This window comes from Mobula hypostoma, chromosome 2, assembly GCF_963921235.1.
Source record: "Mobula hypostoma chromosome 2, sMobHyp1.1, whole genome shotgun sequence".
Taxonomy (NCBI): domain Eukaryota; kingdom Metazoa; phylum Chordata; class Chondrichthyes; order Myliobatiformes; family Myliobatidae; genus Mobula; species Mobula hypostoma.
Genome location: NC_086098.1, coordinates 30971664 through 30997904, shown reverse-complemented (window position 1 = coordinate 30997904; position 26241 = coordinate 30971664). Strand labels below are relative to the sequence as shown.

The 26241-nt window shown below is 40.8% G+C and overlaps 1 protein-coding gene across 2 annotated transcripts in view; it reads left to right on the top strand.

Annotated features, from left to right (window-relative positions):
- Positions 1 to 454: 454 nt before the first annotated feature.
- The window catches only part of ptchd4 (patched domain containing 4), a 111824-nt gene continuing 86037 nt past the window's right edge, over positions 455 to 26241 (top strand). The window contains exon 1 of one of the 2 annotated variants that reach the window (XM_063070781.1): positions 455 to 1678. In XM_063070781.1, coding sequence (XP_062926851.1) covers positions 1250 to 1678 — 429 coding nt within the window. In that variant the 5' untranslated portion in view covers positions 455 to 1249. Of the gene's footprint in view, positions 1853 to 26241 lie in introns of both variants that reach the window. The other variant, XM_063070770.1, reaches the window with a different exon arrangement.

The window sequence follows — 26241 nt, the reverse complement described above, 5'->3', positions numbered from 1 at the left end:
TCTCTGCCTGTTCCTCCATATTCCCAGTTGTTTAACTTCGGAACATAACACCACAGCAAGGAATTTTGAAACTAATAAATAAATATGAGTATTTGATTACTAAAAAATCCTGATCCTATACTGACCGACAATCAGAAGCATGCGCTTTCTAGCAAAGTCAACTGCAAAGTGATTAGCGGTCGGAATACTGGATGTGAGAAGTCCTCCCCCTCCCCCAACCTCGCTCAGACACCAGCAGTACAATAGTGCACTACCGGATGCCTTGGGGCTGGATAGCAACAACATTCATTTTAGACGAGTATCATTGATTTATTTCCTCATTCGAAAATAATCAGAATGTACAATTAAGCAAATTAAATAAGCCTTTAAACAATCGCGAATTCAAAATATTTTATCAATACTTTCAGCTATACGATCTATGCTTCACGAGGAAAGGCGGGAATACGGAGAAAATACAGAATATGGTTGGAAAAATCTCACCGAGCCAATACATAATTTTAGACACAGACTGTGCTATGTTAATAACGTTAAGCATCCTTTAAGAAACACTTCAGTTACTGTAGAAATAATAAAACCGTCCGGCAAATTAAAACCACGCAGAGGCTGTTAAGAAGCCAAACAGAAAGCCTTTCCTCCGGACTCTGATCTCTTTAACACTTGAATGGACCGAGCAAAGCCGACTGAAGACGACCCGAAGATCCTTCATCGTCCTGGTTTCGAAATCACCTATGTACACAAATCCTCACAGGAAACAGTACTTCGCCGGCCAAATAGGGGAAAATAGGACCAGCAGATCGAGCACTTATATAACAGAAATCGATTATTCCCAGTTTAGTGAACTGCACCAATACAGTGCCCGTGATATGAATGGTTCTAGTTCGGTGCCGGATGCTCCATTCACTCGGGATCCAGTGTTGTGTGGAAGGCTCTAAAAATAGACATTCGACATCCACCCCCATTCAGGATCACACACTGGGTTCGAGTAGGTCCACAAATTAGAGTACGCCTATACAGCATTCCCAACAGTCCTATACTGCTCCCTAATGCACACATGTTTGGAGGGCGATGCGGTGAAATAAAACTATTACTGCTGAATGTCGAAGCGAGGGCTGGCCTTAAAACAAAAAAAAAAGCCCTGAGTGATCAATAGTTGGCCAGCTGCTGCGAATTGCTGCAGTGTTCCCAGAGTATTACCCAAAAAGGATTGGTGTGGATTGACATGTAAAAAAGGGGGCAAGCCAGATGTCAGATGAGCCTAACAGAAAGAATCCAGGGCTGGGGGATCTGCAAGAGCTGGAGGAGGATGCTGCGGCAAGTCGTGTACTCAGGGCTGAAGGGATGTTTTTACTGGTTGGGATTATTCGTGAGCAGACATCCCGTCTTTTTCCTGACAGTGCCCTCCATCCTGTCCATTCTGTTCGGGGCGACCTTCCTCAATAAATTTCAGCGTGAAACTGACCTGGAGTTGCTGGTGGCGCCCAAACACAGCCTGGCCAAGATCGAGAGGACCCTGGTGAACAGCCTTTTCTCCATCAACCAGTCCAAGAATAACCTGTACTCGGCTCTGCATACCCCGGGCAAATACGGAAGGGTGGTCCTCACCTCTCTCTCGGGCGCTGATATCCTGGAGAGAGCAGATCAGATCTTGCAGATGCATAAAGCCGTGCTGGATATGCGAGTCAACGGCTCGGGTTTCAGTTATTCTTTCTCTCATATTTGTATGTTGCGGAACAGAGACAAGAGGTGCGTGCTTGACGATATCATCGAAGTGTTGGAGGATCTAAGTCAAGCCGCGCTGACTAATAATACAGGACCGAGGAAGTCACTGCGCTACCCAAACACTGAATTAAAGGTGAAGCCTATAGTTCATATTACTAGACAGCCATTTATGACATGTTTTGTATATTTGATGTAGAGTTCGCCAGGACTGGCGAAACAAGCCCGCACAGCCACGTCCTGCCTTTAACATTTGCTTTATTTGCAGACTCGCTAATGAAAAATCCTGGCATCTCTTGGTGCTCCTCACAATTGTGCCTTCCGTTAGCAAAAAAAAAGTGACACTAATCAGTTGCAAAAATGCTAATTATAGGACTGAAGGAGAAGTTTGACATAGTTTCAAGAGTATAACTGTCAGGTGAACTATTTCGGACATGAGGTAAATGAAGAGTTAGTAGCAGGGATTGGAAGTGTGGAGGAGCCCGTACTAGTGCTGCTTCGGGAATCTAAGATTTCCCCGCCTATTGCAGTTTAAAGATGTGACACAGAAACACGATGCGCGCTGCCGGAATAAAACAACAGCAAATTGTTATTTAAATATACTGCACGACGATAGCTATAATTTTGAAAATTTTCTTTCCAATGTCAATATTCTACTGTCAAGAAAGACACTGTTTAAGTCTTGAAAAGCAAGTAAACAGTTACGCTTCGCCGAACTATTGTAGCCCTGAACTTTGCGTGCGGGACTTAAACACGTCCCTGTTTCGTGAACAAGGAAAAGTAGAGACCTAGTACTTTGAAGGGTTATCCGACTGCTTATCAAGGCGGTTGCAGTTAAAGAGCATGAGGTTTAAACTGAACCGTTTGAGGTGTTGGCGTGTGATGGTCATTAATATCTTTTTTTCTATGTTAATATTGAAACAGAAAGGTTTGCTTTCCTTGCAGTTCACTGTTCTCAAGGAAATAACTGATCACAAACTTTCTGTTACACTCAGGTCATAAGACCATAAGATATAGGAGCCGAATTAGGCCATTCAGCCCATCGAGTCTTCGCCATTCTACCATGGCTGATTTATTATCCCCCTTAACCCCATTCTCGTGCCTTCTCCCAGAAACCTCCTCAGCCTTACTAATCAAGAACCTATCGATCTCCGTTTTAAATATACCCAGTGACCTGGCCTCCACAATTGTCCGTGTCAATAAATTCCACAGTTTCACCACCCTTTGGCTAAAGAACACCCTCCTCATTTCTGTTCTAGAGGGGCGTCCTTGTATTGTTAGGCTGTGTCCTCTGGTCCCAGACTTCCCCACTGTAGGAAAGGGCTTAGATCACATACAAGATTAGGTTAATTCAGGAGTAGACACCCTTCAGAATATTCTCATACATTTTTCTAAAGTATGAAAGAAAGAATGAAGACCATGACTGTGTGATAACTTATTGATTTGGGAGGGCAGTCAATGAAACAGGAACCCTAAGCCAGGAGAGTTACACTGGTTTTGACCATGCAGTTAAACTTCACAGCAAGTGCATTCACACGTGTATTAAGTAATCCTAACTTGAGAGTAATACATCACCTTGTGGGGATAGTTGTGAAGGAGTTCATTGGCAACACACTGACTACTTTGTTGCACTAAAAATTATTATTTTAAACTTGCTTTTCTATTTAATTGTATGCAGAATGCAGCATTTGAAAAATTTCATGACAAGCCTAATGTTTGCTGCTGTGCATTCACCTGCTCATAGTTCATGTGGTGGGTGACATATGTAAGTTTTCTCCACAGATCTAGAGCAAGAATGTGAGGCTGAGGCTTTATAATGCATTGATCGGACTGCACTTGAGAGTATTGTGATGAATTTTGGGCCCTTTATCTAAGAAAGAATGTGCTGGCATTGGAGAGGTCCAGAGAGGGTTCACAAGGATGATTGTGGGAATGAAAGAGTTAATGTATGAGATGTGTTCGGTGCCTCTGGGACTGTACCAGCTGGAGTTTAGAAGAATGGGGGAACATCTTATTGAAACCTATTAAATATTGAAAGGCCTAAATCAGGAGTTCCCACCCTTTTTTATGCCATGGATCCTTGCCATTAACCGAGGGATTCATGAACCCCTAGCCTAGATAGAGTGGAAACATCTACAGTGGGGAATTCTGGGACCAGAGGGCACAGGCTCAACATACAAGTACATTCCTTTAGAACAGAAATCAGGAGGAATTTGTTCGGCCAGAAAGTGGTGAATCTGCGGAATTCATTGCCACAGACAACTGTGGAGACCACATCATTGGGTATATTTAAAGCCGAGTTTGACAGTCTCTTGATTAGTAAGTGTGTCAAAGAATACGGAGAGAAGGCAGAAGAATGAGATAATAAATCAGCCATGATGGAATGGTGGAGCAGTCTCAATGGGCCGAATGGCCTAATTCTGTTCCAATATTTTATGGTCTTATGTCTTAACATTAATGCAGTTTGTGTGGTTTTTGCTGGTCAGAGAAAGCAATGGAATTTAAGTGGCGGCTGCAATAGTCTAAGTAAGCAGAAGCACTTTTGCTGTCAAGATCCAGCGCACTAAAAAGCGTTATGAGTTGATATATTTCATTCAGGTGTGGTGCATGCAGATGCTATGAGAAAAGAATGCCCAATTAAGTGAAAGAACTCTTGAGTGTCAACTTACAATACTTGAAGGAGCAATCAAGAGTTCTTTTGTGCATGAAATCAGGCTTGTAGTATTAGTCTGCAAATTTTGAGCCAATGAAGCTACTATTGGGAGCAGTTTCTTGGTACATAAATTACAAGTGGACATGTTTTGGATTATATACATATGTGGAGGATCTTTTACAATTTAAATATGTTGTGTAATCGGTTATAAATGTTATCTTGCTTCAGTGTGAAGGATTTCAATTATTACTGTGTGATTGGGTGGAGTAACATTTGACGTGGAAAAATTTACTTAACTTTGAAAAGATATGCATGTTTATAAGAAGCATTAATCGTTCTTCAACATTTAGCAAAAATCAAAGCAGAAAAGCTTCAATAAAATAACGTTTCTGCTGTGGACACATGAATTGTATCCATTGTGCCTCATTTCCCTCTGAGAAGATGTATCAGTGAGCATTTACAGCTTGCAAAAGAGTAGTACTGCCCCCCAGCTTTACCATCGGCCTTACAAGACAATAAGACTAGACGATTTTGGAGCAGAATTAGAACATTCAATCCATTGAGCATGCTCCACCATTCCTTCAAGGCAGATTTATTTTCCCCCTCAACCCTATTCTCCTGCCTTCTCCCCATAACCTTTCACACCCTTATCAACTATCAACCTCTGCTTTTAATATACCCAGTGACTTAGCCTTCATAAGCCATCTGTGGCAATGAATTCCAAAGGTTCACCACCCTTCAGCTACAGAAATTCTAAAAACAAAGCAAATGACTTGTCTCTCAGGATCTTACCTGGTATCAAAGTTTTTAAGCAGTGAATGGAGAGTCAAAAAGAGGCACAGCTCTGTAGAAGCATAAGTGGCTAATATAATGCTGCATAATTTTAAGGTGTTTGGAGGAAAGTATAGGGGGGATGTCAAAGGTATGTTCTTTACACAGAGAGTAAACAACATTAGTTTAGTAAAGAACACTGTGGGTCCATGGAAGGCATGGTCGTAGAGGCAGATACATGAGAGGCATTTAAAGGCACTCTTAGACAGATAGGTGATAGAGCAATGGGGGGCTATGTGTGATGACTGGGTTAGGTTGATCTTGGAGAAGGTTAAAAGGCTGGCACAGTGTCATTGGCTGCTGGTCTTGTCTATACGTTCTATAATTAACATTGTATTTTTTTTATCACTAAAGTGCATTTAAAACATAACACTGTTGCTGTGGCCTGGATTATAGGAAGCCATGAACTAGAAAGGAGAATTAATGAGCTAAAGTACAAATGTAATTTACCAAGAGTATTTCTATATTGTTACCTTTCCAAATGAAACCCTACAATTACTTTCCTCATAGTGCCTGTACGAATGCCAAGTAATATTGTTAACTGTCATCTCAAGCAAACAGATCAGGAGTAACCTGAATATTAGAAATGAGGCTGCATCATCATTAACTTTTTCCAGCTTTCATAGCTGAGACTCTTCCTCTGTTCCCTAGACCAGTGGACTGCCCCCTCTTAGTAGCATTCTCGTACGCTTGATAGAAAGTCCTGAAGTGGTTTATAAGATCGTAAGACCATAAGACATAGGAGCAGAATTAGGCCATTTGGCCCATTGAGTCTGCTCTGCCATTTCGTGTTTGATCCATTTTCCCTCTCAGCTCCAATCTTATGCCTTCTCCCCACATCCCTTCATGCCCTGACTAATCAAGAATCTATCAACCTCTACCTTAAATATTCCCAATGACTTAGCCTCCACAGCTGCCTATATAAAGAATTCCACAGATTCACCACTCTCTGGCTAAAGAAATTCCTCCTCAACTCTATTTTAAAAGGACGCTCTGCTATTCGAAGGCTGTGTCCTCTGGTCTTAGAGTCCCCCACCAGAAGAAACATCCTCTCCACATCCACTCTATCAAGGCCTTTCAACGTTCGATATGTTTCAATCAGGTCATCTCTCATTCTTCTGATGTCCAGTATTGAGCTATCCCATGTTCTGAGCTCCTTAATCCCATAAGAGTACACTCCTAGCACCAACCTTCCAGTTACTTTTGCAGCTTGTCAAAAATTTCTGTAGATCTGGGAACAATTTTCCAATACGTGCACATCTTTTCCTCTCCAGTATGTCTCTCAATCCCACTGGTTTTCTGCCGTATGTTTGCTTTTCTCTGCTGCAGTTTCCTTTGGATAAGAATTTGGAACTGTCTTTGTTCTATTATTGCACTTTTCTGGTTTCCAGTGCCCAATGGCTTAAATGGAAGTTCTGAAGCTTTTGACAGGTTCAGAGAGCTCAATATTATAGGAAGCCCAGAGTGGTAATAAAGGTGTAGAGTCAGACAGTCACAGAGAAGTACAATACAGAAATGGGCCCTTCAGCCCATCTAGTCCATACCAAACCATTTAAACTGCCTACTCCCATCGAGTTACAACCAGCATTGCCCTCCATACCCCTGCCATCCATATACTTATCCAAACTTTCCTTAAATGATGAATGGAGTTCACACAAACCACTTTTCCGGCAGCTCATTTCACACTGTCACAACCTTCTGAGTAAAGAGGTTTTCCCTCATGTTCACCTTAAACTGCTCACCTTTCACCCTTAACCCATAAGCTCTAGTTGTAGTCCCACCCAACCTCAGTGATAAAAGCCTGTTTGCATTTACCCTATCTGTACCACTCATAATTTTATATACCTCTATCATATCTCCCTCAATCTACTACATTCCAAGGAATAAAGCCCTAACCTTTTCAATCTTTTCTTATAACTCAGGTCCTCCAGTCCCCTCATGTGCATGATTAAAATTTAAGAGGAAATTAGGAATGCAAAGGGAAAATTGTCTCTTTGGCAGGGAACAAAGAGGAGTGATCATCAGGATTATGTGTAACAGAGCAGGAGTAATACTGGGATTCCACAAGGTACAACAGTATTTCTTTTTGTGTTCTAAATTTCAATAATTTAGATAAATAAGGAGTATTTTGGAAAATATAAAAGAACTAATAATGATAAGTGAGGAAGGAAATTGTAGGTTGCATGACATGCCAATGTTGAGAACTTAACTCAGGGAAATAATGTAATGTTTTTGCAAGGACAAAGAACACAGGAGACTTGGCAATAACTAGTGGTACACTGTAAAGAATAGACAGATAGAGGGATATTGGATTGTGTGTCTTTAAATTCCTGAATCCCTGAAGATTCTTGCTTTTATTGACAGGAAATATAAAAAAACAGAGGTTTGCTGTTACTTAATAAAGTAGTACAGGAGGTAGTTTGAATGAGACTAAATGGAGATACAACTGAAGCATATTAAATTCTCAAAGGCCTTGACAGGGTAAGTCAAAAGCAGCCATTCCCTTCACCAGAGAGGGCTGACGAAAGTCCTGACGAAGGGTCTTGGCCCGAAACGTCGACTGTACCTCTTCCTATAGATGCTGCCTGGCCTGTTGCGTTCACCAGAATTTTTTGTGTGTGTTGCTTGAATTTCCAGCATCTGCAGATTTCCACGTGTTTGCATTTTTACAATCCTCACTGATTTGATTTTATTGCAAGTGTTGCAGTTCACTATCTGTTCCGATGTTTCAATATAAAGCTGATCGTCCAGCTTCTTCTTCAGCAAGCCGATTACAATGCCAAAAACTTCCATGTTCTCTCGCAATAATGGATCATGTTGCCAAAAATGGCAGGGATGTAAAAATATTTGCACTCAAATAATTGCAAAATTAAAAAAAGATTTAATACTAATAACTGCAAACAAAACAAACTTATCTGATGCACATTCAAAGTAGTCATAGTCATAGTCATACTTTATTAATCCCGGGGGAAATTGGTTTTCGTTACAGTTGCTCCATAAATAATAAATAGTAATAGAACCATAAATAGTTAAATAGTAATATGTAAATTATGCCAGTAAATTATGAAATAAGTCCAGGACCAGCCTATTGGCTCAGGATGTCTGACCCTCCAAGGGAGGAGTTGTAAAGTTTGATGGCCACAGGCAGGAATGACTTCCTATGACATTCAGTGCTGCATCTCAGTGGAATGAGTCTCTGGCTGAATGTACTCCTGTGCCCACCCAGTACATTATGTAGTGGATGGGAGACATTGACCAAGATGGTCCAGTTCCATCCCCACAACATCACTGGCCTTACAAATAAGTTTGTTGATTCTGTTGGTGTCTGCCACCCTCAGTCTGCTGCCCCAGCACACAACAGCAAACATGATAGCACTGGCCACCACAGACTCGTAGAACATCCTCAGCATCGTCCGGCAGATGTTAAAGGACCTCAGTCTCCTCAGGAAATAGAGACAGCTCTGACCCTTCTTGTAGACAGCCTCAGTGTTCTTTGACCAGTCCAGTTTATTGTCAATTCGTATCCCCAGGTATTTGTAATCCTCCACCATGTTCACACTGATCCCCTGGATGGAAACAGGGGTCACCGGTACCTTAGCTCTCCTCAGGTCTACCACCAGCTCCTTAGTCTTTCTCACATAAGCTGCAGATAATTCTGCTCACACCATGTGACAAAGTTTCCTACCGTAGCACTGTACTCAGCCTCATCTCCCTTGCTGATGCATCCAACTATGGCAGAGTCATCCGAAAACTTCTGAAGATGACAAGACTCTGTGCAGTAGTTGAAGTCCGAGGTGTAAATGGTGAAGAGAAAGGGAGACAAGACAGTCCCCTGTGGAGCCCCAGTGCTGCTGATCACTCTGTCGGACACACAGTGTTGCAAGCACACGTACTGTGGTCTGCCAGTCAGGTAATCAAGAATCCATGATACCAGGGAAGCATCCACCTGCATCGCTGTCAGCTTCTCCGCCAGCAGAGCAGGGCGGATGGTGTTGAACGCACTGGAGAAGTCAAAAAAACATGACCCTCACAGTGCTCGCTGGCTTGTCCAGGTGGGCGTAGACACGGTTCAGCAGGTAGACGATGGCATCCTCAACTCCTAGTCCGGGCTGGTAGGCGAACTGGAGGGGATCTAAGTGTGGCCTGACCATAGTATTAATGCTTATTAAAATAAACAAATAAAGTTATTTACTTTCACTTACCTAGTCCACGCAGGTTAATGATCTGACTCAAATGAAATCAGGTCATGCAGGAGATGTTCATGTAAAACCAAAGGGCCAGATTCAAAGTACTTCTAGCTACTTAACTTCAAATGATCAAAAGTGCACCTTGACTCACTGGTGAGAGTGGAATGAGCTGTAATGGCACAGATCTTTAGTGAGTTCCACAGTGCAATGTCCTGGCCAGTTAGTACTGTAGGTACTGACACATCGAAAGCACCTTAGGCAGTCCTCTTCCAAACTGCTAGTAACTGATGAATACATTCCACAGCAAAGTATTGTGGGATGAAGTGGACATGAATTAGAACATATTAAGTGCAGATTATGTTACACTTGACTGAGCTGATGTGGTGAAAACCCCATTCAATATTATCACCATACACCACAGCAAAGGCCATAAAACACCAAATAAATTCAGATAGATGTTTCAAGCTTCGTCATGACTTAATCATTATTTTCACCTTGTAACCAGGGTTTGAGTGTTGTTGGTCTTTTACTTAGAGACAAATGATAGCAGGCTAAAAAACCTGAAGCACAAAACTGACTTCATTTGACTTCAGGAGGACAAGGAACGACCATTCTCTGCTGAACATCGACGACTCCTCCATAGAGATCGTTAAGAGCACCAAATTTCTTGGTGTTCACCTGGCGGAGAATGTCACCTGGTCCCTCAACACCAGCTCCATAGCAAAGAAACCCAGCAGCATCTCTACTTTCTGCGAAGGCTGAGAACATTCCATATCCACCCTCACCACGTTCTACAGAGGTTGTATTGAGAGCATCCTGAGCAGCTGCATCAATGCCTGGTTCAGAAATTGCACCATCTCAGATCGCAAGACCCTGCAGGGGATAGTGAGGTCAGCTGAGAAGATCATCAGGGTCTCTCTTCCTGCCATTACAGACATTTACACCACACACTGCATCCGTAAAGCAAACAGCATTGTGAAGGACCCCACGCACACCTCATACAAACTCTTCCCCCTCCTGCCATCTGGCAAAAGGCACTGAAGTATTCGGGTTCTCATGATCAGACTAATTAACAGTTTCTTCCCCCAAGCCATCAGACAGACTCCTTAATACCGAGAGCCTAGACTGACACCATCCCACTGCCCTCTACTGTGCATATTGTCTTGTTTATTATTTATTGTAAAGCCTGCACTGTTTTGTGCACTTTATGCAGTCCTGGGTAGGTCTGTAGTCTAGTGTAGATTTGTGTTGTTTTACATAGTTCAGTGCAGTTTTTGTATTGTTCATGTAGCACCATGGTCCTGAAAAAAGTCTCATTTTTACTGTGCACTGTACCAGCAGTTATGGTCGAAATGACAATAAAAAGTGACTTGACTTGACTTGACTTGATGATATTGTAAAGTATCGGTTCTTACAAATTTCCGTCAATTGAAATTTATCATCAACTTTATTTCCAAGATAAGAAATGGGCTACATACTTTTTTTATTATGAGAAGCATGTTATATTCTCCCTCATCAGAAACAATTATTCTTTGTACTGCAAATAAGAGTAAAATAAAAGTAAAATTTCTTCATAAAGCTGAATGGGCAAGAGTTGTGATTGATATCCTACTATTTATTCAATCCAATCAGCTATTTTAGTAGCAGTACAAGATACAAATTTCAGCAAGTTTACAAGCATTCCTTCCCCTGACTGAAGGTACTTGGAATTCAGTTCTCTGCATAGATCAGATTTGTGATAACATTTTATTTGTGCAGACAAACACCAGATGAGCACCATTATTATTTCAGTGCTATCAATCCTCAACTGCACTGTGCACAGAAATTCAGAGTCCCTCACCTGCCTCTGCAGTCTTCATGTTGTTAATCCTCTCCCGTGCTTCTGTAATGTATTTGTTTCCCTTCTTTGCTGCTTTAATGCATTCACCTCAATGCATATTTAATGCATATTTGCTTCACTTCAGAGTTTGCATGACCTGAGTTACCCTTACCTTAAGTTAATGGAAGTGATGTTTCAAACTTGTGTCAGTTCCAGTGAATTAATTGCAGAATAATATAATCAGTGATGCTGCACAGTTAGTAAACCATGTTGAATTTGTGACATTATTTTACATGTTAAGAACAAACATAAAAACTGATAGATGTCATCCACTCCCTTGAGCCCACTCTGCCATTCAATATGGTTTTAGCTATCCTGTACCTCATCCATTCTGCCCAATTTCCATTACTGTAGTGCCTAAAAATCTATCAGTATATTTAGTGACAAAATATCTATGGCTTTTTATGGCTTACAATCCAGAGATTTAGATCTGTATTACTGTCTGCTTATATTTTTGTGTATTGGACTGTATTGTGTCTTGAAGAAGACTCTCGGCCTTCATTTCCATGGATGCTGCCTGACTTGCTGAGTTCCTCCAGCATTTTGTGTGTGTTGCTTTGTACTGGATTTCCAACATCTGCATCATTTATTGTGTTTACTGTATTGTATAACCATATTGGATTTGGCAACTGCAAAGTTCGAAACCAAAATGAAGACCTTGAGCCTTATTGGACATAAACACCCACAAATACTCTCTAAAGGGAGATTATACTGTAATTACCTAATCACCAAAGACTAGTTCACTTCTCTGTTTATTCTGCACAGTGGGTTTAGCTGCCAATACCCACTATTTGAGCAGTGGGTCCCCTCTCCCTACCAAGAAAAAGATGCTTCCAGCTAACAAAGCAGTTTAAAATATAGAAACATAGAAACATAAAAAACCTACAGCACAAACCTACAGGCCCTTCAGCCCACAAAGCTGTGCCGAACATGTCCTTACCTTAGAAATTACCTAGGGTTACCCATAGCCCTCTATCTTTCTAAGCTCCATGTACCTATCCAGGAGTCTATTGTTTATCCAAGACCCTATCATTTCCACCTCCACCACCATCGCCGGCAGCCCATTCCACATGTTCACCACTCTCTCTGTAAAAAACTTATCCCTGACATCTCCTCTGAACTTACTTCCAAGTACCTTAAAACTGTGCCCTCTCATGCTAGCCACTTCAGTCCTGGGAAAAAGCCTCTGACTATCCACACAATCAATGCCTCTCATCATCTTGTACACCTCTATCAGGTCACCTCTCATCCTCCGTTGTGATGAATATTCATTTGTATTTTCAGTGATACACATTTAAATCCAAACAACATTCTTTAAACACATTTAAAACTCACTGAGGATTTCTATCTTAAACATTTCTGAATTACAATCCATTTCTAAAACACAAAAGATTTCCAAACCACAGGTACAGTACTAATCTAAAAGGTCATGCCAACGATGCAGGTGAATGAGTCACCCATCACAAAAATCAATGGCAGAGAATTGGGCTCTAGTTCACCCCATGTTTCTTTCATGCTTCTTGCTGTTCCTTACCCCATTCCTAATAAGCCTTAACTGCTCTCTACATTGACAGTTTCTTTTCCACTTTGGTGACTTCACACAAAATCGATATTTCTACAGATACTCTTTTTACACAAACAGACAAGAAGGTTTTTGGAGGCGCATTTCCCAGCTTCCCACCACTAATGCTGTAAATCTAACTTCTAACATAAAACTCCGAACAATAATAGCAATTATTGATATGCCAAGTGTTTGTTTCAATCTGGTAGGCAAGCTTCTTTGAACTAAGCATCTTAGTCAGCTTGTCTGGTTTGAAGCACTCCAAATTAAATAACCTGTTGTCTTCTACTGCACCTCTTCAGCAGTTAGCCTTTCGGTATGAGCCAGCAAGTCTGAGGCTCTTTACAGAACTTGTTTGCAAAGCTGCTCGATAGACAGGCATTTGTTTTAACTTTAAACTGATTACTGCTTTCCATTTACATTTAAGAACGGAAGACTAGCTCCCATTTACAACCAGCAGCTAAACAACTTTAGTTGGAAGTTTACTTACAACTGTTTGATTTTGACAAGTGGCAGCTCATGTGTGTTTAGAAAGTGAGCTTGACAAAATATGAGACCCCCGGCCTAAGAAATGAACATCCATCACAACTGCTGCTGCAAATCAACAAATTCACAATATATATTAGTGATAATAAACTCGATTCTGACCCTGATTTTGAAATGTAGCTCAAAGAGCCTCAGGATTGAAAACACAATGTCCCTGATTATGAGGATTACAGATCTGATAGAGAGGGACATAATAAGGGAGAGATTAGCAATATTGGTTCGAGAAATAGTCAGTAGTGGGAAGGGATGATTTGTTAGGAAGATAATCAAATGAGGCTATATGGGTTGAATTAAAGAATAGAAAAAAAAATCACACTATTGGGAGTCACAAACAAGGGAAAATTTGCAGATGCTGGAAATCCAACCAACACACAAAAAGTGCGCGAAGAACTCAGCAGGCCAGGCAGCATCTACAGAGAAGAGTATAGTGGACGTGTTGGGCTGAGACTGAACCTACTTGGCCTGCTGAGTTCCTCCAGCATTTTGTGCGTGTTACATTATTGGGACTGTTACTATTGCCCACCAAACAATCCAAAGGAAATAGAAGCGCAAATTCGTAGGCAAATTTTTGACATGGGTAAAAATTACTACAGCAGTAATGGCAGGAGATTTCAATAACCCTAAAATTAACTTGGATACTGTTAGTATAATAGTTATAGAAGGTATGACATTTCTATTGCATTCAAGAGAACTTTTTAAAGTAGAATCTGGAATGAGATGTAGGCAATTCCGGATTTAATTTAAATGAACAAAGCTGAGCAGATTGAAAGAGTATCAGTACGATCTCATTCTTGTGCCAGTGATCTTAATGGACTGAAGGACAAGGTTAATCAGGGCAAAGATGAGGCAAGGTAATATTCCCCGTGCAAGAGTGACTGAGCAACGCTGAACAGGAATCAGCTTTTTGAAGGTGAGTCAGTCTTGGACCAATGAGTGTATTTAAACAGGAGATTCAAATGGTTGAGGGATTTGGCAATCCCACAAAAAATAAGGATGAGACTGACAAACCGAGAAGCTTCAGTTAACAAGTAACATAGGACATAGGATAGGGCAACAGTAGAAAGCCTACATAGCATGCAACAGCTGCCAAGCTATCTGCTACATAGTAAATGTAGAAATGAAACTAAAGAAGTAAGGAAACTAAGAAAGGTAATAAAAGTAAAGTCATGAAAAATCTAGAGATGTTTCATAAGAACATAAAGGGAAAGAGGATAATAAGCTCTCCTGGGGCTCAACAAGGTAAGTTTTGTGTAGAGGCAGAGAATAGAGGTAAAATTCTTAATGAACATTTTATATTTGCAGAGGGGGGGCGATGCCAGCATTGTAGTTAATGAGAGTAAATGTGTATTCTTGGTTGGGTCAAACATTAGGCCAAGCAGAGAGAGGCAAATGAGATCCTATATTGGGTCAGCAACAGGAAGCAAAGGGTGGTTGTTGAGGAACATTGCTACTTGACAACTGGCTTGACTGAAGACCATGGAGGCTGACAGCGTCCCGTTGGTTATTGCCTGTCAACCCAAAAATAAGTATTCTTCTGATTGGCAGGTTGCTACCTATATGTTCCAGGAGCTTCATTACACGGTCACTTGCTATGTGTAATATACTGTATGTCAATGATTTAGGCCCAAAGTAAAGAGGGTGATGAAGTAATTTGCAGATGATTGAGCAAATTGGCAATGTGGTTGTTGGTGAAGAGGAAAACAGTAGACTTCTAGAAATTATAAATGAACTATTTTCCTATAAATGATCTGACTGCAGGACAGAAAAATGGCAAACAGAATTCAATAAAGAGAAACATGAGGTAGTACATTTGAGAAAGGACAGCAAAGCAAGGAAATATACAATAAATAAGACAATATTCAGTGGCATGGAGGAATGCTGAGCTTAACATTTACAGATCATCAAAGGCAGCAAGACATCCCATTTAGCTGGTTAAAAATCAGTTTTCTTATTAATCTTTTTCTTTTTCAATCTTTTTATTAGTTTCAGAAAAATAAACATAACATGGTAATGGTACAAAGTTATTGGGAATACATTGTTATAATTAGCATAAGTGATTATACAGCCAGTTAACACTTAAATGATAAAACTCCCAATTATATAGGATACAAATGAATAATATAATACAATGAAAGATATCTAAAAAAACATGAAAAAGGAAAAAAATATATAACCCCCTAAAAAAACTAATCTAAACAGAATTAATCAACTAAACTAAAAAAAAAGACATGGGCTGTTTTGTAACATCATTAAAAGAAAGAGAAAAGAGAAAACCTTCGTGTTGACGACTCCATTCCTCTCAACCAATATTACAAAGAAATAAGATAAGTTTGGAAAAGGTCAAATTACATCATATGAAAATGCTGAATAAATGACCTCCAAGTCTTTTGGAATTTAATAAAGGGATCATAAACAACACTTCTAATTTTTTCCAAGTTTGAACACAGCATAGTTTGAGGGAACCAATGAAATGTGGTAGGAGGATTAATCTCTTTCCAATTCAGCAAAATGGATCTTCTAGCCATTAATGTAAGAAATACAACCATCTGACGAGCTGATGTTTTCTTATTAATCAAGGCATCAAAAATAAGAGCAGGGAGATTATCCGACAATTGTATACAACACTAGTTAGGCTGCAGCTTAAGTACTGTGTACAATCCCAGTCATCACCATACAGTGAAAGTGAAATGCACGGCGGAGGACCCAGGGGAGTTTCTCAAGGATATTGCAGGAAAATTGTGGCTGTGGTGACAGATTATATCCTTGGAAACAGAGGAAGATGAGGAGAGATAGAATTGAGGTCTACAGAATGCTGAAGGTTCTCCTTCTTTAGCTGGGTGGCAGGGTGGAGGTACATCTCTACCAAAGGAGATGTAAGGTGCTCCTTCCCTCTGCTTGCCTGCAGGTCATCCTTGGGCAAGGTGTAGCACCTGCTTAGCCACCCTCCACCCCATTCATGGTCATGTGAAGCAATGGAAGCAGGTGTTAGATGGTCATATGATAATATGACAATGGTTCTGAGTTGGATGATCAGCCATGATCATAATAAATGACGGTGCAGGCTCGAAGGGCCGAATGGCCTACTCCTGCACCTATTTTCTATGTTTCTATGTTTCTATGTCAGCTGATACATATCACAAGTCCTGGTTTTGTGACCACTGACACCAGGCAGACAATCTGAAAAGTATTGATAACGGCTGGGGCCAGCCATCTTGTAAAGACACTGCCCAGAAGAAGACAATGGCAAACCATGTCTGCACATTATTTATATCATACAACTCAGCATTTAATGGGGATGATAATGATATTTCTTTAGCCACTGGGTCGAAACCCATAGGCCTAGTTTTAAAATGTTAGTTGAGGGATTAGAGGGGATTGGGTTAAGGGATGCTAGGAATCTGGAACATGGGCCAAAATAATGTGAAGCAGAAACCCTCAGCTCATTTAAACAGTGGTTGGATGTGAGAAGAAGAATCATGATTCGTAGGGCCACAGGACAAATGAAGAATTGTGACTCACAGAGCCAAGAACAAATGAAGAATCATGGCTCTGATGCACCATCAGTAACTCCAAAAGACTGGAAGTAGAATAAATACTGAAAGGCTTTTATTAGCAGTAAAATGTGACCTCCAGCATGTTGAGTGTCTACCCCTGGACTGAGAGGAGGAGCCATGGCCCAATCACCTTTATTCAGGGATCTGTGGGAGCAGCCACAGGGGCATTCAGCAAAGGGGTATGTCCAGACAGGTAACCCCGTTGCAACATATATATATGGTTTACCACAGACTCGCAGGGCCAAGAACAAATGAAGAATTGTGACTCACAGGGCCAAGAACAAATGAACAACTGTGACTCACAGGGCCAAGAACAAATTAAAAATTGTGACTCACAGGGCCAAGAACAAATGAAGAATTGTGACTCGCAGGGCCAAGAACAAATGAAGAATTGTGACTCGCAGGGCCAAGAACAAATTAAGAATTGTGATTCACAGGGCCATAGAATAAATGAAGAATTGTGACTCACAGGACCAAGAACAAATGAAGATTGTGACCCGCAGGGCAACAGAACAAATGAAGAATTGTGCCTCAGAGGGCCATAGAACAAATGAAGATTGTGACTCACAGAACCAAAATCAAGTGAAGAATTGTGACTCGCAGGGCCATAGAACAAATGAAGAATTGTGACTTGCTGGGCCAAGAACAAAGGTTGGAAGGTGAGATTAGGTTGGACAGCAATTGTTTACTAGTAGAATGGCTGCCCATGTCATAAATTTTACATAATTTCAATGACTCTATGATTCTGTTCTAAAGACACTTCATTCTGAGATTATATCTCCCAGTTTGCAAATCTCCAGAGTGGAGAAATAACCTCTCAGAATCTATCTTGACAGTTCCTTTTAGAATCTTGTATGCCTTAACGAAATCACCTACTGTTCTACTGAACTCCAGTAATTACAGGCCAATCTTATCTAGTGGTTTTTCATACAACAATGCTATCATCCAGGAAATCAAATATAGCAAATATAGAAAGATTTCACTTATACTATAACCTCCTGCAGTGAAGGCTAACATGCCAATTGCCTTCTGAGTTACTTGTAGTGGCTGTATGCTTACTTGCTGTGAATTATGAACTAGCAAACCATAGTCTCTTTGGATACTCATATTCACTTCCTTTGTGCTTTGTGGAGCACTTGCATTCACTACTGATCCTGAGCTTTGAGTTGCCTGTCATTTTCATTCCCCATCCCACTCGCTCTCTGACTTAGTATCTTCCTGCACTGTTCTAATGAGACCCAATGTAATGTGGAGGACAGCACTTCCTCTGCATTGGGCTCATGACATCCTTCCGGATTAAATAAAACAGCAATTTCAGATAGCTCGCTTCCCCTGTTAGTGTTAGAACTGGCCAGACCTTTCATGGGTTATCCATCAGCATTTTATATTCTTAGCACCTTTCCGGCCCTGTAGTTTCCTTCATTAACCTTTCAACCAGATAGCTTCTACAGCTTATCAACATGATAGTAGAGTCCTCAACCTATCATAGTTATTCCCTTTGTCCTATCCATCCTTCACCACACCCTTTCCCTTTCCAAGTTCTAAAGAGAATGTATGTTTCTCGTTCTTTAGATATTCTTCACGAATATTCCCTGAGCATATTTCCATATTTTGTTTTATTTTTTTATTTCAGATTTCCTGGGGTGCTTTTATGTTCATTTACTTATTTCTCTTTACTTAAAATATTCTCTTTATTTACTCTTTTTGCAAAATGAATAACCCGTTGCCTTTCCACATAGTACACCATCCACACTACTGCTTTCTTCCCAATTCAGCCCACCTACAGTGCTTTGCACACCCTTTGAAAGTTCTTCTAAGTTTCTACTTCAGCTTTGTATGGTCATTGATGGACATGGAAAATGTGGTTTATTTCCATGAAACAAATTGGAAGTACAGGTATATGATTCACTGTAGTTCGTTCCATCCCCTTCCCTGTCATTAATCTTTTCACAGATTAATTTGTTCCCATCACACAGGCTATCTGTTTATTTCCATAATGGTTTTGCCATTGTTTCCTTACTTAACCATACGACCATAAGATATAGGAGCAGAAGTAGGCCATTCGGCCCATCAAGTCTGCTCCGCCATTCAATCATGGGCTGATCCAATTGTTCCAGTCATCCCCACCCCCTGCCTTCTCCCCATACCCCTTGATGCCTTGGCTAATCAAGAATCTACCTATCTCTGCCTTAAATGCACCCAGTGACTTGGCCTCCACAGCCGCTCGTGGCAACAAATTCCAGAGATTTACCACCCTCTGACTAAAGTAATTTTTCCACATCTCTGTCCTAAATGAATGCCTTTCAATCCTGAAGTCATGTCCTCTTATCCTAGACTCCCCTACCATGGGAAATAACTTTGTCTTATCTAATCTGTTCAGGCCTTTTAACATTTGGAATGTTTCTATGAGATCCCAAAGAGCTGTCAGACATTCCTCATATGGTAACCCTTCCATTCCTGGAATCATTCTTGTGAATCTTCTCTGAACCCTCTCCAATGTCAGTATATCCTTTCTAAAATAAGGAGCCCAAAACTTCACACAATACTCCAGGTGTGGTCTCACAAATGCCTCAACATTACATCCCTGGTCTTATATTCTATACCTCTGGAAATGAATGTCAACATTGCATTCGCCTTCTTCACCATTGACTCAACCTGGAGGTTAATCTTTAAGGTATCCTGCACAAGGACTCCCAAGTCTTTTTGCATCTCTGCATTTTGAATTCTCTCCCCATCTAAATAATAATCTAAATAATAATCTTCCTGTTTATTTCTTCCACCAAAGTGCATGACCATACACTTTCCAACATTGTATTTCATTTGTCACTTCTTTGCCCATTCCTCTAAACTATCTAAGGCTCTCTGCAGGCTTTCTGTTTCCTCAGGCAAACAGGTCTATAGTTTCCGTTCTGCTGCCTCCCCCCTGTTCTTAAATAGCAGAGTAACATTTGCAATTTTCCAGTCATCCGGTACAATGGAAGAATCTATCGATTCTTGGAAGATCATTGTTAATGCCTCTGCAATCTCTCCAGCTACTTCATTCAGAACCCGAGGGTGCATTCCATCAGGTCCAGGAGATTTATAAACCCTCAGACCATTAAGCTTCCTGATCACCTTCTCAGTCATCATTTTCACTGCACATACTTCACTTCCCTGACACTCTTAAATGTCCGGTATACTGCAGATGTCTTCCACTGCGAAGAATGATGTAAAATACACATTCAGTTCCAGTGCCATCTCTGCGTCTCTCATTACAATATCTCCAGCATCATTTTCTATTGGTCCTTTATCTACCCTCAACTCTCTTCTACACTTTCTTTGTAATTTATTTTTGATTGAAGTTCTTCATCAAACAAAACTTTCCATATGATGTATTTCAGATACTGTACATATATATCATATTGTCATATTTGTCACAAATCTCCACGTAATATTTATCTGAGGTATACACTTAATAGGAAGGAGAGAAAAGAAAGAAAAATCAAAAGAAGAAAACTATGTACAAAGTAGGGAGTGATCTTTTTTTTTACAACATATTCATTGACTTGTGAAAATAAAATCGGGCCTATGAGGTGATATGTAGTTCAACCATTTTTCCCAGTATGAATCAAATTGTTCCAACTTATGATTAACAGATGTTGTTATCTTCTCCATTTTTAAATGTCCATTGTAATTTCCATCCATACATTTAAAGTTGGGCTCTCCTGTGATAACCATTTCCTGGTAAGGGTCTTTTTACCAGCCACCAGCAGTATATATAGAGGTATATACCCAAAATACCTGGGATTTAGCACTCAGATCTGCAGCTGGATCTTCAACTTCCTCACAGACAGGACTCAGGCTGTAAAAATAGGGGACAAGCTCTCCTCTACAATCACTCTGAGCACCGGTGCCCCACAAGGCTGTGTACTCAGCTCCCTGCTGTACTCACTGTACACCCATGATTGTGTAGCCAAGGTTCCATCAAACTCAATATATAAGTTTGCTGATGACACAACAATTGTAGGCCGTATCTCGGGTAATGATGAGTTTGAATACAGAGAGGAAATTAAGAACCTGGTGGCATGGTGCGAAGACAATAACCTATCCCTCAACGTCAGCAAGACAAAGGAATTGGTTGTTGACTTCAGAAGGAGTAGCGAACTGCACGACCCAATTTACATCGGTGGTGCGCAAGTGGAACAGGTCAAAGGCTTTAAGTTCCTCGGGGTCAATATCACAAATGACCTGACTTGTTCCAACCAAGTAGAGTCCACTGCCAAGAAGGCCCACCAGCGCCTTTACTTCCTGAGAAAGCTAAAGAAATTTGGCCTGTCCCCTAAAACCCTCACTAATTTTTATAGATGCACCGTAGAAAGCAGTCTTCTAGGGTGCATCACAACCTGGTATGGAAGTTGTCCTGTCCAAGACCGGAAGAAGCTGTAGAAGATCGTGAACACAGTGCAGCACATCACAAAAATCAATCTTCCGTCCGTGGACTCAGTTTACACCGCATGTTGTCGGACCAGTGCTGCCAGGATAATCAAGGACATGACCCACCCAGCCAACACACTTTCCGTCCCTCTTCCCTCTGGAAGAAGGCTCAGGAGCTTGAAGACTCGTACAGCCAGATTTGGGAACAGCTTCTTTCCAACTGTGATAAGACTGCTGAACAGATATTGACCCGGATCTGGGCCGTACCCTCCAAATATCTGGACCTGCCTCTCAGTTTTTTTGCACTACCTTACTTTCCGTTTTTCTATTTTCTATTTATGATTTATAATTTAATTTTTTAAAAAATATTTACTATCGATTTGTAATCCAGGGAGCGGGAAGTGCAGAATCAAATATCACTGTGATGATTGTACATTCTAGTATCAATTGTTTGGTGACAATAAAGTATAAAGTATAAATATATCTTTATATACTTAAAAAAGCTTTTAATATTTTCTTTGATATTAGTTGCCAGCTTCCTTTCATAATTAATCTTTTCCTTCCTAATGACCTTCTTAGTTTCTTTCCGCAAGTTTTTAAAAGCTTTCCAGTCCTTTATTTTCTCACTAGCCTTGGCTTCCTTGTATGCCCTCTCTTTTGCTCTTACTTTGGCTCTGACTTCACTTGCCAGCCACAGTAGTGCCCTTCTTCCATTCGACAATTTCTTCTTATTTGGAATATATCTGTCTTGCACTTCCCTCATTTTTCGCAGAAGCTCCAGCCATTGCTGCTCTGCTGTCCTTCCTGCAAATATCCCTTTCCATTCAACTTTGGCCAGTTCTCCTCTCATGCCATTGTAATTTCCTTTATTCCACTGAAATACTGACACATTGGGATTTAGTTTCTCCTTCTCAAATTTCAAAGTAAACTTGATCATATTGTGATCACTGTTCCCTCAGGGTTCCTTAACCTTAAGCTTGCTTATCGCCTCGGATCATTGCACAACATCCAATCCAGCACAGCCGATCTCCTAGTGGGCTCAATGACAAGCTGTTCTAAAAAGCCACCCCTTCGACATTCTACAAATTCTCTCTCTTGAGGTCCAGTACTGGCCTGGTTTTCCCAATCCACTTTCATGTTAAAATCCCCAACGATTATCATGACATTGCCCTTCTGACATGCTTTTTCTATTTCCTGCTGCAATTTGTAGTCCACATCCTAGCTGCTGTTTGGAGGCCTGTATACAACTGTCACTAGGGTCCTTTTACCCTCGCCATTTCTTTACTCAACTCATAGAGACTCTACACCTTCCGATCCTATTTCATCACTTTCTAATGATATAATACTATTTCCTATACAAAGGGCCACATCACCCCCTCTGCCTACTAACCTATCTTTCCGGTACACTGTATATCCTTGGACGTTCAGCTCCCAATGGCAGCCATCCTTTAGCCAAGTTTCAGAGATGGCCACAACATTATACTTGCCAATCTGTAGCTGAATTTCAAGATCATCCATTTTATTCCTTATGCTGCATGCATTCAAATAAAACACTTTCAAGCCAGTATTTGTTGCTTTCTGTTTTAACTGCACAATGCCTCTATTGCCCTGTAACTCATCTCATTGGCTGGGATAATGCCTCATCTCCTGCCTGTCCTTTCTATCATCTCTGTTGCACTCTATCTTTGATTTATTTCTGTTTTCCCCTTCCTCAACCTTATCACTCCAGTTCCCACCCCCCTGCCAAATTAGTTTAAACCCTCCCTAACAGCTCTATTAAACCAGCCTGCTAGGATTTTGGACCCCTTTGGGTTCAGGTGTAACCTATCCTTTTCTCCCCCAGAAGAGGCCCCGATGATCCAGGAATCCAAAGCCCTGCCCCCTACACCAGTCTCTCAGCTACGCATTAATATGCCTAATAATGCTATTCTTGTACTCGTTAGCACATGGCACAGGTAGCAATCCTGAGATTACTCCCCTGGAGGTCCTGCTTTTCAGCTTCCTACATAACTCCCTGAATTCTCTCTCCCAGGACCTTTTCCCTTTTCTACCTATGTCATTGGTGCCAACGCGTATCAAGATCTCTTGCTGTACACCCTCTCCCTTCAGAATACTCTGCATCTGATCCGAGACATCCCACACCGTGGCACCTGGGAGGCAACACACCATGCAGGTACCTCTATCAGAACCTCCTGCTTGTTCTCCTCACTATGGAATCCCCTATGACTACCGCATTCCTCATCTTCTTCTCTCTCTTCTGCTCCATGGAACCAGGCTCAGTGCCAGAGACCCGATCACCGTGGTCATCCTCTGTCAGATCACCCCCTTCAATAGCATCCAAAATCAGATAACAAATTACTGAACTCTACTATCTGAGCTCTTCCCTTCCCTTCCCTGACAGTCTCAGATTGCAATACACATCTTCCTCTTTCAATGACTCAACCAACCTTTAAACCCTTTCACTCAATTGTTTCAGTGCATTCAGTCAATTAATTTTTACCCACTTCTAGATGCTTTCTTCAGGAAATCAGGCCTCTCTGCCCTTCAGCTGGTTCACCACTCTATTCATAAATGTGAAGTGAAACCACATTTCAAATGATCAATAGTTGTCTGCCAAATCTGAAGGTGGAAGATGCATAATTTGGATTTGTAAAATGCTGATTTAGCAACTTTAAATATTAATCAACTTCATTTAGTTTGACTTACATTTCATATTTAATTTTGAAATATAAGGCTAGAAATTAGCCTTATATTCCAGCTGGGTAGCCTCCAACCTGATGACATGAATATCAATTTCTCCTTTCAGTAAAAATAAATCCCCCCTCCCCTCTTCTATTCACCACTGTGCCTTTTACCTCTTCTCACCTGCCTATCACTTTCCCTCGGTCACCTTTCTCCTATGGTCCAGCCTCCTCTCCTATCAGATTCCTTCTTCTCCAGACCTTTATCTTTCCAAACCACTTGGTTTCACCTAACACCTTCTAGCTAGCCTCCTTCCTGTCCCCCACCTTTTTATTCTGGCATCTTCCTCGTTCTATTTCAGTTCTGAGAAATTGTTTTGGGTTGAAATGACAAACAGTTTATTTATTTCTATAGATGCTCTCTGACCTGAGTTCCATCAGCATTTTGCGTGTGTTGCTAGAAATTGCTGTTGTGCAGCATAGTTAATATGTTTCTGAACTGTTGCATAATGTCTAGTCACAAAAGAGCATAATCCCACAATGGAAAATTCTTATTGTATGAACAGGTATTGCCTTCTTGTGTGTCTTCACATACAGTACAACAAACAGAGAAATAGATGCTTTGAATTTCAACTTGCTTTATAATACTTTGCAGTGCAAAAATAACCAACTGTGCCAAACCATGCTTATGAGTGAATTAAAGAAACTCACAGACTGGTATACTTACTTTACTTATTTAGCAGTAGGCAAGAATATTGTTATTCTAAGTGTAGCATTGCTATTCCTGCCAACTATATTTGTGAGCAATGGTTCTTTTTCAAAGCTACAGATTCCCTCCACTGAATATATTCAATTAGTCAATGTCTGCTAAACTCATTTCAATGCAATCATACATGCCAACATCCAAACATGCCATCTGTGAATTTTTACTACACTGGATGAAAAATGTTAATGACATCCTTGAATCTCAAAGTAATAAATATAAAAAATGTGAAGGCAAGCTCATTACGATTTGTAAAGTATTATAATAGCCAAACCACTAAATTGTTGAGATTGTTTTAAATTTAAAATAAACTGGGAAAAAAACATGCTATTATGAAAGTTTTTTTATTATCTTCAAATAATTTTCCCCTGCTGTGTTTTGTTGATGTGTAATCTCATTGATAATAGCACCTTCCATGGTTTTATGATATCCCAAGAAACTTCATTGCTACAGTAATCTAATTGATAATAACACCTTCCCATGGGTTTATGATATCCTAAGAAACTTCTTAGCTGTTTTTGAAGTGTAGTGTCACCCTTGTGATGGGGGTGACAACACCCAACTTGCACACAGTGTGGTCTCGTTAACAACACTAGAAGAACTGTGACATAGAGACAATGAAGGCAGTGCATATTGTAAAGTTCTATCGGTGTAAAACTGGTCCCAAAAGAACCAATGTTAGATTTGTGCCCAAGGATATGTAAGATGATAGACCAGGGACTGAATTGGATAATCTTTGGGACTACTGAGATATGCATTAGCTTCCATCACTAGAAAGTTGACTGACAGAGGCTGCCATCAAAGCACGAGTTTTATTTTTAACTTGCAGCGCTCCCTTTATAAACAAGAATCCTCCCAGCCTTACTGTACTTATAATAGCCACAATCAAATCCCATTCCATTGACCATTATCATTCTGTCCGGGAACCCCTCTGACCAAGATGTACTCAAAGCGCACTGACAATTATCAGACTGTACATTTCAGTTAGGTGAACTGCCTGAAGTGAAGCAACATGCAATGGATGATTGCCTGGATGATTTTGGAAAGGTTCAAACATCAATTTCATTTAACTTAACGCCTTTTGCTGATTACCACTTCTGGTTTTAGAAATGTTGAGGAGGTAGCGGAACAGTTCGTGTGACGCTATACAGTGCCAGTGACCCGGGTTCAATTGTTGCCACTATTATAAGGAGTTCGCAGGTTCTCTCTGTGACCCTGTGGGTTTCCTGCAGGCTCTCCGGTGCCCTCCTGCACTCCAAAGACGTGTGGGTTAGTCGGGTAGTTGGTCACATGGCTGTAATTGGACGGTGTGGGCCCGCTGGGCTGGAAGAGCCTGTTACTGTACTGTATCTCCAAATAAATAAATAAACAAACAATATGGAGGGCTACTGAGGCTAATGCAGCTAGTATCATCTTTATTGGCTTTCATTAAAACGACCATTAAGATTTATTGGCAA